Raw genomic sequence first — 14,313 nt, 5'->3', positions numbered from 1 at the left:
CCAACTATTGAGCGCCTTCCAACGGGCATAAAACGAGTGGCACAATCCATGGAGAAGAATGTGTCACTTTCAGTCCTTCTGTTTGGCGTGGGCGGAGCTTTACAATTACCTTCAGTGCCGTGGGCCAAGGAAGGAGGAGGACGAAAACAAAACTTGAACATTTAAAAAAGAGACATGCTGTTGAAGCTTCTCATCTTGCACTCATCAGGACAGATTTCAAAAGGAGAAACTTATACTGCTGAGTAAAGGGTGTTACTGATTGGTTAAGGCGTTGCCATGGAGAATGTACCACGGAATTATTGCACCCCGTGTTTTAAAAAAAAAGACACATTGCCTGGACATGTTCCTTTTGCAAAGGTCAGGCCCCTATATATCAATACATGTAGTTTCTATTAAGCACAAGTGGACCACATCGAGAGCTAGCCTGCTAATCATAAACTGGTTGTTAGACTTGGTATTGTTCAATAAGTTCTGCCCAACTGCAGAATCACATCTAATGTTAGGTACTATGTTATCAGTTGTGCAAGCACAGTCAAACAGTCAGCATTCTGCCTCTTGCAAACAGCAAAAGGGACACGCTGTTTGATACAATCTACCAATCACTGGGATGTACAGTCTACAGAGCTGGTATCCCACAGGCAGCAAGTTCATTTATCACATTATGTGATAGATAGAACATCTTTTTAACTTGACTGCAGCATCCTGTTAGTGAAAAATACCGTGTTGCTGCTGTGTGGTAGCAGCGTGAAATAGTTAGTTTCAACTGCTGCTCAAACTGAGATACTTGACCTTTCCAGGGTAATTTGAGGTAGAGTGGGCACTTTCCAGGTCTGAAAGTGGCAGCCTTGTCAGTATGTGCAATATACAACAAGAAAGGGGCAGCAGAGTGGCATAGTGGCTAGCACTAGTGCCTCAGCCCCAGGGACCTGGGTTCAATTCCAGCCTTGGGTGGCTGTGTGGAGTTTGCATGTTCTCCCAGTGTCTGCATGGGTTTCCTCCAGGAGCTCCAGTTTCCTCCCAGAGTCCAAAAAGGCGTGCAGGTAAATTGCCCCTAAGTGTCAGGTAAATCTGTGGGGTTATGGGGATAGGACCTGCGTAGTATTGCTTTGGTGTAGGCTCAATGGGCTGAATTCAGCACTGAAGGGAGTCCATGATTATTTGAAACGATCCGATCGGAAGCCAACAAAACTTGCCAGAGTGTCCAAATCTGATCACCATCCAGTGTCCACTGCTGGGAAATATGCACTGCCTTCCCAAAAGAGAATAGTTAGGGAACACTCACCACCTAGGCTCATGCGATGAATGAATAGTTGGAGGAGATTCTGTAGTGCTGGAGATATCTGCCAAGTTGTTCTCTAACAACAAATAGTCCGTGCCTTTAAGAGAGAAAACAAACAAGTAAATAAACAAGTTACAGGAATGCACCTGAGGTCTCTCACTCTTAGCACAAAACAAAGTGGAGTGATAGATTATAGCCTCAATGGGTCACAAAAATTTCAATGCCAGCTGTTGCACAAAAGGTTTTTTTTTTATTTTGTTCACGTTTCATTTCCCGAGAAAGGTTCTGCAATTGGAGTGGCACACTGATTAGCACCGCTGCCTCACAGCGCTGGGGACCCGAGTTCAATTCCGGCCTTGGATCAATGTCTGTGTGGAGTTTGCATGTCCTCCCAGTGCTCCGGTTTTCTCCCACAATTCAAAGCTCTGCAGCTTAGGTTGTTTGACTATGGTAAATTGCTATTGGTGTCAGGAAGATTGGCAGAGCAAATACACGTGGTTGCAGGAGTGGAGCCTGGGTGAGACTGTTGTCGGTGCAGGCTCGATGGACCAACTGGCCTCCTTCTGCACTGTAGGATTCAACGAAGCAATTTAGTGCGCTAAATGAGCCTTCTTCATGGCCCAACAATAGTCAGGGCTAGGACAATAATCTCAGGAAGAAAAGTGGACACACCCAGTAGGTACTGGGAACTAACTCCTCACTGTTTTAGGAATTAACCGAGAGGTGATAGGAACTCAATCTGCGGCTCAGAAGCGGAATTCCCAGGAACTGTAACAAAAATCTAACCTCACAGCAACTGCAAAAGGCCCATTACAGATTATTTCAAATACTGCAAGGACAGGACAAACATGTGACATCACACAGTGGAACTTGCCTACAAAACCTGAACAACAGGAAGAGCGACCTCAGCTGTGGAGTGAACAGAACCAGCTACAAGTTATACAGGAAGCAGTCTCCCACAGAGCACTTAACACATTCCAGGGAAGTTAAGAGAGGCTGATTCATGCTAAAATGCCAAGGAGTGAGCATTTTACTGAGAGCTCTTGGGAGGCAATGGGTGGGAGGCATAGAAGAGTGAGAAAGCAGAGGGGAAACAAAAGGTGAAAGGAAAGGGGGAAGACACTAAGGCTGCATACAGGAAACATAAGAACATAAGAACATAAGAAATAGGAGCAGGAGTAGGCCATCTGGCCCTTCGAGCCTGCCCCGCCATTCAATAAGATCATGGCTGATCTGTCGTGGCTGATCTGTCGTGGCTCAGTTCCACTTTCCCGCCCTCTCCCCATAACCCTTAATCCCCTCTCTTATCAAAAACCCATCAACCCGCTTCTTAAAAATATTTAGCGAGGCAGCCTCCACCACTTCAACGGGCAGAGAATTCCAGAGATTCACCACCCTTTGAGTGAAGAAGTTCCTCCTCAACTCCGTTCTGAACCGCCCCCCCTTTATCTTGAGGCTGTGCCCCCTAGTCCTACTGTCTTTTTTGAGCGGGAAGAGTCTTTCCACCTCTATCCTATCCATCCCATTCATCATCTTATACGTCTCAATGAGATCTCCCCTCATTCTTCTAAACTCTAACGAGTACAAGCCTAGTTTATTCAGCCTCTCCTCATAGCTCAACCCCCTCAACTCCGGTATCAGCCTAGTAAACCTCCTCTGCACTCCCTCCAAGGCCAAAATATCCTTGCGCAGGTGCGGCGCCCAAAACTGCACACAGTACTCCAGCTGCGGCCTCACCAATGCCCTATACAGCTGCAGCAAGACCTCCCTACTTTTATATTCAATCCCCCTCGCTATGAAGGCCAGCATCCCATTCGCCTTCCTGACCACCTGCTGCACCTGCAGGCTGGGTTTTTGCGACTCATGCACAAGGACCCCGAGGTCCCTCTGCACCGTCGCCTGCTGCAGTTTTTCGCCACGTAAGTAATAGTCCTTCCTACCATTCTTCCTACCAAAGTGGACCACCTCACACTTGCCAACTCAATGGCCTAAGCTCAGGGTCATTATTCAGAATAATAAAAAATATAGAGGCACTAGAGTTGGTCAAAGAGAGATTTACAAGGATGACAAAAGTTATAACAATCCGGATAGGCTGCACAAGCTGGGACTTTTTTCTTTCAGAAAGAGAAGACTGGGGTGGGGGGTGACCTGATCAGATTCTTTCAGACTGGTTCAATAGCACAGCTGCAGAAAAGATATTTCCACTCGTGGGGGAGGCGCAAGTGTGAGAAATCACTAATAAAATCAGTGGGAATTCAAGAGAAAATTACTGTGTAGTGGGAATGTGGAACTTGTGACCACAGGCAGTGATTGAGGTGAATGGTATAGGTACATTTAAGAGGAAGATTGACAAACACAAGGGAGAAAGGACAAGGAGGATATGTTGATAAAAGTGAGAAGTAGGGTAGGAAGAAGCTTGTCTAAAGCATAAACAACGTAGACCACTTACTTAGTTACAAATTAACTTGTGGGACATGAGCGTCGCAGGCTGGCCAGAATTTACTGCCCATCCCTAGTTGCTCTTGAAACTGAGTGCTTGCTAGGCCATTTCAGAGAGCAGCTGAGAGTCACCCACATTGCTGTGGCTCTGGAATCACATGTAGGCCAGACCAGATAAGGACAGCAGATTTCCTTCTCTTAAGGACATTAGCGAAGTAGATGGGTTGCTCCAACAATTGACAATGGTTTCATGGTCATCAGTAGATTCTTAATTCCAGATAACTTGAACTAAATAGCTTATGTCCATGCTTTAGAACAAACAGTGGAGCCTTCAGGCTCCTCCTACAGATGCCCAAGAAACAGTCACACCCAAAATAGCAATCAGACTGATATGGAGGAACCAAGATCCATGTGTTTAGTTTCTCGTCCCAGACACAACTTACTTGCTGTCCTGATGAACTCCAGTCACACAGGCTGCTGCGTTCCTTTATTCAAAGTTCATTATTCCACTACTATACACAGTAACCTCTAATTCTCAACGACTCAGCTGTTCAACTGGGAACAGAGGCAAAAAAATGCCTCAGCTTTGAGGTTCTTGTGGGGGACATTCTGCTCAATTGCTGGTTTCCCTAACCAAGAGTTGTGGCTTTGGGAGCGAGGTGTAAATTCCATTAGTTTCCAGAGTCTTTTTCCTCCTCTCAAATTGCCATTCAAACTTGTTAGCATATCAGTCTCCAAATCCTCCATGATTTTGTGCATTTCAGAATGTAATTTCATAATTTATATTAAAAATGTTCCTTGATGTATTTAATAGGGGCAATATGTAGTTTTATTGAAGCTGAATTTGGGTTTGTCAAAAGAATAAGCATTAATCAGTGCCTAATCTGTCATCAGTGAGTAACCTCATTTTAAATAATTGAAAGACTTTTAGAAACTTTTAAAACATGGCTATTAGCGTCTGTGCACTCTCAAAAGCCCACAGTCAGCAAAATGCCACGATGATTAATTTGATCTGGGGTATGGTCAGGTTAATGGCAGTGCTGGTTTGCATTGCAAGGTTTTTTAAGATCACAAATTTAACTTGCTCCTCCACTGCTTAGTAAAGGGAACTCCAGACTCCTGAAACTGATGCCACTGACTCAAATCAGGCATGATTCAGTGGGTCAAGGGTCCAGAGACTGGAACTCAATATCAAGCCTAACACTCCAGTACTGCACTGCCAGAGGTGCTGATTCTTGGGTGAGATATTAAACAGAGCCTGCCCTGTCTGGGCCATGAAGCTCCTACAACCATTATGTTGAGGGATAGGAGAGTCCTCTCCAATGTCCTGACAAATATTTTTCCCTCAACCAACAGCAATTACAAAAAAACAGATAAGGTCATTATCACTGCTATGTGTGAGAGCTTTTGGAGTGTAAACCAGCTGCACATTTACACCTCAAAAGTACTTCAAAGTGCACTTTGGGACAATGAGGTTGCAAAAGGTGCCATACAAAATGTCTTCCCTTCCAGGATATGGTACACGTGGTCATATATGCTTGTACCCATATGAAACATTACCCAGTCTTTTCTCTGACCTGTTGCGCATTTATAAATTTGTTTTAATTTCAGATTTCCAGCATGTGCCATTTCTCTTATCTAACCAAACATTGTGCAATAGGAATTGTTGATACAGGTGTGGCTACAGATCACTAGCCATGGTCAGTAACTTCAGTGGAAAGTACCTCACACGATACAGGTAAAAGTATTCTGTTAATGTTATGGCTGATTTGTTGTAGATGTTTTTTCAAGGCGCATCCACACAAAGTTCACAACTTCCCCATCATTTACCAATAAACCCATAAAAAAATTAAAGACCATGCACCATATGAGCGGTCGCTTAGATGAGAACATTTTCTCACCAAGTAAACTAACTGGTGTTACATCTTCAACTGTTCAATTCTCAAGACATGTGCAACCCTCAGAATCCAACACCTACAGACCCTTGCACCTCAGAGACTGGCCATCAGACACTGCATAGAGTCATTACAGATAAGCACCAGTCACCACAGAGGTGTTTGCTTGGCCTTTCGGCCAAGGTAAAGCATCTGATCAAGACGGGGTACAATATCTTGCCTTGACAGCTTGGATTTTGTTTGTGCCCCTTGTGGAGACCATTAAATGGATTCAATTGGAAGTTGGTTTTTGGAGCAAGGAAGAATGTAGTCAGGTCTGCCTGGTCCACATTGAAGATGAACATTGGCTTTGTAGCTTTAAGGATGGAGTATTTTTAAATGAAAGTGTTTGTTTTTAGACAAATGACTATTTGTACACAAAACTAAGCAGTGTTAAAGCCCAATGACAGCAGGCTGGGTGGGATCTGGGGAGAAACACAGAGCCAAGGGAATGTGGTAACTAGTGACAGCTCCTCTGCTTACTAACTAACCAGATGCAGAAAGGAACTAATTACCAAACACAGAAATACTAGTAATTCTGACATTCCTCCTCAAATATTGGAAATCCTCACCGATTCCAACAGCATGTTCCAAACTCTGCTAAATAACATGCCTAGTATACACACTGTACCCCAAACCTTGAAATATACATTGCACACCATCCCCAAAATTTACTGTACATCTATCACAAGAATGAACACTGCACAGCACCCCTGCAATAAGAACATAAGAACATAAGAAATAGGAGCAGGAGTAGGCCATCTGGCCCTTCGAGCCTGCCCCACCATTCAATAAGATCATGGCTGATCTGTCGTGGCTCAGTTCCACTTTCCCGCCCTCTCCCCATAACCCTTAATCCCCTCTCTTATCAAAAACCCATCAACCCGCTTCTTAAAAATATTTAGCGAGGCAGCCTCCACCACTTCAACGGGCAGAGAATTCCAGAGATTCACCACCCTTTGAGTGAAGAAGTTCCTCCTCAACTCCGTTCTGAACTGCCCCCCCTTTATCTTGAGGCTGTGCCCCCTAGTCCTACTGTCTTTTTTGAGCGGGAAGAGTCTTTCCACCTCTATCCTATCCATCCCATTCATCATCTTATACGTCTCAATGAGATCTCCCCTCATTCTTCTAAACTCTAACGAGTACAAGCCTAGTTTATTCAGCCTCTCCTCATAGCTCAACCCCCTCAACTCCGGTATCAGCCTAGTAAACCTCCTCTGCACTCCCTCCAAGGCCAAAATATCCTTGCGCAGGTGCGGCGCCCAAAACTGCACACAGTACTCCAGCTGCGGCCTCACCAATGCCCTATACAGCTGCAGCAAGACCTCCCTACTTTTATATTCAATCCCCCTCGCTATGAAGGCCAGCATCCCATTCGCCTTCCTGACCACCTGCTGCACCTGCAGGCTGGGTTTTTGCGACTCATGCACAAGGACCCCGAGGTCCCTCTGCACCGTCGCCTGCTGCAGTTTGTAAAGTATAGAACCCATACCGAACCACCTAAAGGTACTCTGCACCCCAACTCCATGAAGTGACCTACATCACTGCCCAATGGAACAGAAACTGAATCAAATATAAAAGCAAAATACTACGGATGCTGAAATCTGAAACAAAAACAGAAAATGCTGGAAAATCTCAGCACGTCTGACAGCATCTGTGGGAAGAGAATACAGCCAACTTTGAGTCAAGATGACCCTTCTTCAGAGCTGAGTCAGGGTCATTTAGACTCGAAACATTGCCTCCACACTCCCCCCAGAGATGCTGAGATTTTCCAGCATTTTCTGTTTTTGTTACAAACTGAATCACTAGCACAGTCCAGAGGTTAAAGTTTGGGCAACAGTGTCACATGCTGTAATAAAACCATCACAAGCACTATCCCAGAAATAAAGCTTCATAAAATTAGCAACATATTAATAATCAGCAACAAATAAAACATGACATATCCTTGATGAATACTACACAAGTATTAGCCAAAACCCAGAACTTCTACCATCTAGAGGGAGAAGGGCAGCAGGTGCATGCGGACACCACAATCTGCAAGTTCATCTCCAAGTCTCATACCGTCTTGACTTGGAAATACATTGATCCAGTGCAGTGAAGAAACAACAAAGTCCTGGAACTCCATTCTTAACAGCACTGTGGGTGCACCAACACTGCAGAAATTCAACGAATGTAAGGTAACAAGGCTGCAAAAGGTAGATAATGTGTTGTGATATTCAATATTCTTTACTCATAAGAGTATTGAAATACAGTACAGCTTGGACTCAGAACTGGAGTCAGCTAGTTACGCAGGTCTCTTATGGTAAGACTAAACCCACGGATATCACGTGATGTTTGCAGATGACACAAAGATGAGTGGGAAAACAAATTGCGTGGAGGACACAGTCTGCAGAGAGATTTGGATAGAAAAAGAACAACCTAGCACGGGAAACAGGCCCTTCGGCCCAACGAGCCCGTGCCGCCGCATCACCCTACACCTGTTCTACCCTGCGTGTCTACGAATGGAACCCCTAACTTAGCCAGATTCAGGGGAGAATAGTGTCAATTTGGTAAACCCTAGGGATAGGCTATGTGAGTGGGCAAGGATCTGGCAGATGGAGTATAACGTTGGTAAGTGAGAGGTTATCCACTTTGGAAGGAATAGTAGTAAAATGGGCTATTACTTAAACACCGAAAAATTACGACATGCTACTGTGCTGAGGCACCTGGGGGTCCTTGTGCATGAATCACACAAACTCAGTCTGCAGGTGATCAAGGAGGCAAATGGAATGTTGGCCTTTATTGCTAGGGGGATGGAGTATAAAAGCAGGGAGGTCTTGCTGCAATTGTACAAGGTACTGGTGAAGCTGCACCTAGAGTACTGTGTACAATTTTGGTCCCCTTATTTAAGAGAGGATATATTAGCTTTGGAGGGGTACAGAGAAGGTTCACCAGGTTGATTCCAGAGATGAGGGGGTTAGCTTATGAGGAGAGATTGAGTAGACTGGACCTGTAGTCATTGGAGTTTAAAAGGTTGAGGGGAGATCTTATAGAGACATATAAGATAATGAAGGGGCTAGACAGGGTAGAAGCAGCGAGGTTACAATGGAAACAAGAACTAGGGGGCATAGCCTCAAAATACAGGGGAGTTAATTTAGAACAGAGTTGAGGAGGAACTTCTCCCAGAGGGTAGTGAATCTTTGGAATTCTCTGCCCAATGAAGCAGTAGAGGCTACCTCATTAAATGTGTTTAAGTCACAGATAGATAGACTTTTAACCAATAAGGGAATTAAGGGCTATGGGGAGCGGGTGGGTAAGTGGAACTGAACCCACTATCAGATCAGCCATGATCTTATTGAATGGTGGAGCAGGCTTGAGAGGCTAAATGGCCTACTCCTGCTCCTCATGTTCTTATATAGACATCAGTGTAAACCTTCAGATAGGAAGATGCTTACTATAACACTTTTCCCCTCTTAAAGATGGAAACCTAATGAAACTTGTGTCTCAACTATAAGCCAGTTTGTTAGGGACTTTGCAACTATGTAGTGACCGGCATCGTACCATTAGTGACTCAATAGACACTGGTGAGGCTCATTTCAGTGGAGTTTGACTTGTGAGCACAGGAATAGGTGGAGTATGTGTGAATGAATGTCCCTCATCCTTTCCTGGAATAGAGCCCACTGGAAATCCTTCTATATCAGGAATCCTTTCCTGTCAAATGCCCACAGCAGCATTTCCTTCCACTGAGTTGTCTGGAACTTCTGTTGTTTCCAAGTCACGGCAGATGTGATCCCGACACCGACAAACAATTCTTCCATTGGTCAGTTACACTCCAAAGATACTCAACCAAAGTGGTTGCGAATAACTCCAATCAGCCACCATTGCTTACTATCAAATTTTCTCTCAGACACAATCACTCTGGCTAAAGTAGAACCAAAGAAACATTACAGCACAGAAGGCGACCATCTGGTCCACGCCCACTTGAGGAAACCCAGTGCCCTTTCTAATCCCACATTCCTGCACCTAGCCCATAGCCTTGTAGCTTATAGCACTTAAGGTGCAGATTCAGGCACTTTTTTTAAAAAAAGAGTTTAGGGTCTCTGCCCCATCACCAGCTCAGGCAGCAAATTCCAGATACCCACCATCCTGTGTAAAAAGATTCTTCCTTCTGCCCTCTCTACACCTAATGGCCGCTTCTCTTGAATCTACTTCTCTTGAATCTTGTTCTAGAAATCTCCCAGAACTCCCCACTCACCTGACAAAGGAGCAGTGCTCCGAAAGCTAGTGGCTTTTACTATCAAATGAACCTGTTGGACTTTAATCTGGTGTTGAGATTTCTTACTCTAGAAATCTCCACCAAGGTAAACAATTTTATCCTTTCCACCTTATTTCTTCCCCTCATAGTACAATTACTTCATTCCTGTAATGTGACGACCCAGGACTGCACACAATACTCCAGCTTTGGCCTCACCAGTGTTTTATACAATTCCAACATCATATCCGTACTTTTATATTCTATAGCTCTGCCAATGAAGGCCATCATTCCAAACACCTTCTTTACAACATTGTCTACTTGAACTGCTGCCTTTAGGGTCCTGTGTACTTGTATGTCAAGATCTATCACTTCACCTATTCTTCTTAGTATATTCCCAATAACTTTTGACTTAAGTGCATTCCCTCACACTTATGTTAAAATCCATCTGCCACTTCACTGCCCACTCCACCAACCTATCAATATCGTTTTGTAGATTATAGCTATCCTTCACATTATCCACTACTCAGTCAATCTTTGTGTCTGAAAATTTTACAATTGTGATCCTCACGTTCATGTTCACCTCCAATTTCTCAAGGACAATTAGGGATGGGCAATAAATGCTGGCCTACCCAGTGACACTCATCCCAAGAGAGCTTTATTTAAAAAAAAGGAGTACAATAGTCAATCCATCAGGGATAGAAAGAAAAAGCCCACCTCAGCAGAGAACAATCAGGTAGTGTCAACATGGCTCAGTAGGAAGCACTCTCTCCTTGGTAAGCTCGTCTTGGGATTAAATACCCCACATATAAGTGCCATATGTACTGAAGGAATGTTGCATTTTCAAAGGAGCCGTCTTCCAGGTGAAACATGAAACCAAGGCCATATCCACAGCTAAAAATATAATCTTTGAAATACACAGGGGAGTTCTCCCAGGTGCCCTGGTCAATATTTATTGTAAGAAGTCTCACAACACCAGGTAAAAGTCCAACAGGTTTATAACGAAGGGGCAACGCTCCGAAGGCTAGTGGCTTGTGCTACCAAATAAACCTGTTGGACTTTGACCTGGTGTTGAGAGACTTCTGACTGTTTACCCCAGTCCAACACCGGCATCTCCACATCATGGCTGCCATCAATATTTATTGTACAGTAACAAGTCTCAACATCAGGTTAAAGTCCAACAGGTTTATTTGGTAGCACAAGCTCACAGAGCGCTGCCCCTTCATCAGGTGAGTGGAGGATTGGGTTCACAAACAGGGCATATATAGACACAAACTCAATTTACAAGATAACGGTTGGAATGCGAGTCTTTACAGGTAAAGAAGTCTTAATGGTACGACAATGCAAATGGAGAGAGCGTTGAGTAGAGGTTAGAGGTGTGAATTGTCTCCAACCAGGACAGTTAGTGAGATTTTGCAATATTTATTGGTCAATCAACATTAAGAGTTTATCTGGTAAATATCACATTGCTGTTTGTGGGAGCTCGCTGTGATTCCTGCATTACAACGAGTACACTTAAAAAAAAATCTGCTGCATATATTGGAATATGGGAAGGTGATGGCCCAGTGGTATCGTCGCTAGGCTATTAATCCAGAAATTCAGCTAATGTTCTGGGGACTCAGGTTCAAATCCCACCATGGCAGATGTAGAATTTGAATTCAATAGAAAAAAATCTGGAATTAAGAATCTACTGATGACTATGAAACAATTGTTGGAAAAATCCATCTGGTTCACCGATGTCCTTTAGGGAAGGAAATCTGCCATTCTTACCTGATCTGGCCTACCTCTAACCTCCAGAGCCACAGCAATGGGGTTGATTCTCAACTGCTCTCGAGCAACTAGGAATGGGAAATAAATGCTGGCCAGCCAGCAGCGCCCATATTCCACAAATGAATAAAGAACTCATTGCATAAATGAAAATTTTTGCTTCAAAATACCCTTAGAAAGAGGAAGATTGTTTGCTAGTTGTATACAAGAGCATTATTTGCAGCAACATCTCAGCTCTCAGAATATCTTTGTGACATTCTCATGGGCCTGGGAAGGTTAAAAGTTGATGGTTTACTTTGCTACTGAGAATTTCTTTCCAGATTGAGGAGCCAGAGCCTGTCAAATTTAAAGCACCAAGACAGTGCCAAAGAATTGGAATGATGCCATAATTAAATAAGGAATCAATTTTCAAGTGACACTTGGGTTCCAAAGGATTGCAGACTGTGGAATAAAGGAAGGGTTAAGGAGGGGTCCTGACATAGGGTAGGGACATGAGCATGAGGATTGAGAATAAATTGCAATTATACAAGAGCTCCAAACGCAATGTTTGCAATTTAGACTTGTTTATGAGTGCAGCCACATCATGCAGTGGGAAGGAGGAAGGACAACGGCCTTGAGAATGGCAACTTCTTGCAAAAGGGCTCAGATAAGCAACAAGCCCTACAATCCTGCTGTGAAAGGCACAGTTCATTTTAAACAGAGCAATGAACCTGGAATTCACATCCCAGATGCACATTCCTGGAATAACACTTGTCCGATGTAACCGGCAGACAAGAGGCCAAATCCAGCCTTGCTCGAGCTGGATCAAACACAATATGTAACAGCACAAAGGACACCATCACTAACAAACCATCAACAGTGTTAGCAGAAACAGAATGCAGATGCAAAGCAGCCGATTTATGCTTTTGGGTTGGAGCACAAAAACCAAAATAATCAATATGGCAGGGAAGTCCAGGGCTCAAACTTTAGGGCAATTCATCGCTGTCAACAAGAGTTATATAGAGCCCTGGAGGTTTGGGGGGTGGTGGTAAAAAGAGGAAAAGTACAAGAACAGCCACTCAGCATTCTGCCCCAGCATTTGTCGCTAATTATTGCTTCAATATCAGCATTCATCTCAGTGAACATCCCAAAATTGGCCTCTTGTGCAAAAGGACTGCAACAAAGCGAGCAGAGAATTGGGAGGGAGAGTTTTGACCCCTCAGTATTCACTCTGGGCCCCATGCAACTTTGATCAGTGGTTCACACTGGGCTGTGGACCATGCTGTCCGTATAAGGTAGTAGGAACAGGCTGCTGAGCTGGGCTATTTCTGTACATTCTGAAAAAATGTTAAAAAAGTGTATAGTCACAGCAATTGCCAACAGAAGATCAAAATACCCTCATTCACAGAATGAGAGCTTGATTAAGCTTGATATCGTCACTCTAATCCTTTGGTCTAACAATGAAATATTCAGTTTCATTCTCTACAGCTTTTAGCTGGAACACAACAATTTTCTCAAAATTATTCAGATCTTTCTGAATGAGTCCCTTCCTGCTGTACTTCAACATTCTTCCCTTATGACCCCAGCACACTACTGGCATAGCAGTTTCCCTGTACAAACACCCCCTGGTAGTTCATCCCAAATAATTGCCCAAACATGAACCCTGATAATGAGCTATTCAAGCCAGGAAGGAATCATAGTCAAACCTCTTGCCATAGAGGGAGTGCAGGAAAGATTTCTGGGACACAGGTCCCCTTGCTGAGATATCTGAATCATCGATAGTCACGGGTGAGGTGCTTGAAGATTGGAGAGTGGCAAATGTTACACCTTTGTTTAAAAAGGGCTGCAGGGAAAAGCCTGGGAACTACAGGCCAATGAGCCTCACATCTGTGGTGGACAAATTATTGGAAGGTATTTTGAGAGACAGGATCTACAGGCATTTAGAGATGCAAGGACTGATTAGGGACAGTCAGCATGGCTTTGAGAGTGGAAAATCATGTCTCAGAAATTTGATTGAGATTTTTAAAGGGCTAACCAAAAAGGTAGATGAGGGCAGTGTAATTGGTGTTGTCTACATGGATTTTAGCAAGACCTTTGACAAGGTACCCACCGTATGGTAGGTTGTCGCACACAGTTAAATCTCACGGGATCAAGGGTGAAGTAGCTAAATGGATACAAAGTTGGCTTATTGACAGAAGACTAAGGATGATTGTAGAGAGTTGTTTTTTCGAATTGGAGGCCTGTGACTAGCGGTGTGCCTCAGGGATCAGTGCTGGGTCCACTTATTTGCCATTTATATTAACAATTTGGATGAGAATTTAGGAGGCATGATTATTAAGTCTGCAGATGTCACTAAGATTGGTGGCATAGTGGACAGTGAAGAAGGTTATCTCCAATTGCAACAGAATCTTGATCAATTGGACCAGTGAGCTGACAAATGGCAGATGGAGTTTAATTTAGACAAATGCAAGGTGATGCATTTTGGTAGATCAAACTAGGGCAGGACTTACTCAGTTAATGGTAGGGCCCTGGGTAGAGTTACAGAACAGAGAGAAAGATCTATGAATACATGTTCATAGCTCCTTGAAAGTGGAGTCACATGTGGGCAGAGTGACGAAGGCGGCATTCGGCATGCTTGGCTTCATCGGTCAGAACGTTGAACACAGGAGTCAGAATGTCTTGTT

General features: G+C 43.9%; 1 protein-coding gene across 4 annotated transcripts in view; it reads right to left on the bottom strand.

Moving 5' to 3' along the window:
* Positions 1–14,313, bottom strand: part of LOC145359267 (junction plakoglobin-like) — a 67,756-nt gene that overhangs the window by 42,208 nt on the left and 11,235 nt on the right. For 3 of the 4 annotated variants that reach the window (XM_080213796.1, XM_080213797.1, XM_080213794.1), the window contains one exon: positions 1,283–1,376. The exons of the other annotated variant lie outside the window; for it this stretch is intronic. In XM_080213796.1, the coding sequence (XP_080069922.1) occupies positions 1,283–1,295 (13 nt within the window). In that variant the 5' untranslated portion in view covers positions 1,296–1,376. Of the gene's footprint in view, positions 1–1,282; positions 1,377–14,313 lie in introns of those variants that run through there. 4 annotated transcript variants of the gene reach the window in all.

Source organism: Carcharhinus amblyrhynchos, chromosome 27 (assembly GCF_965287045.1).
Source record: "Carcharhinus amblyrhynchos chromosome 27, sCarAmb.v2.hapA, whole genome shotgun sequence".
In the NCBI taxonomy this organism is placed as follows: domain Eukaryota; kingdom Metazoa; phylum Chordata; class Chondrichthyes; order Carcharhiniformes; family Carcharhinidae; genus Carcharhinus; species Carcharhinus amblyrhynchos.
Note: the sequence above shows the minus strand (reverse complement) of the source record. Positions and strands in the feature narration are given on the sequence as shown.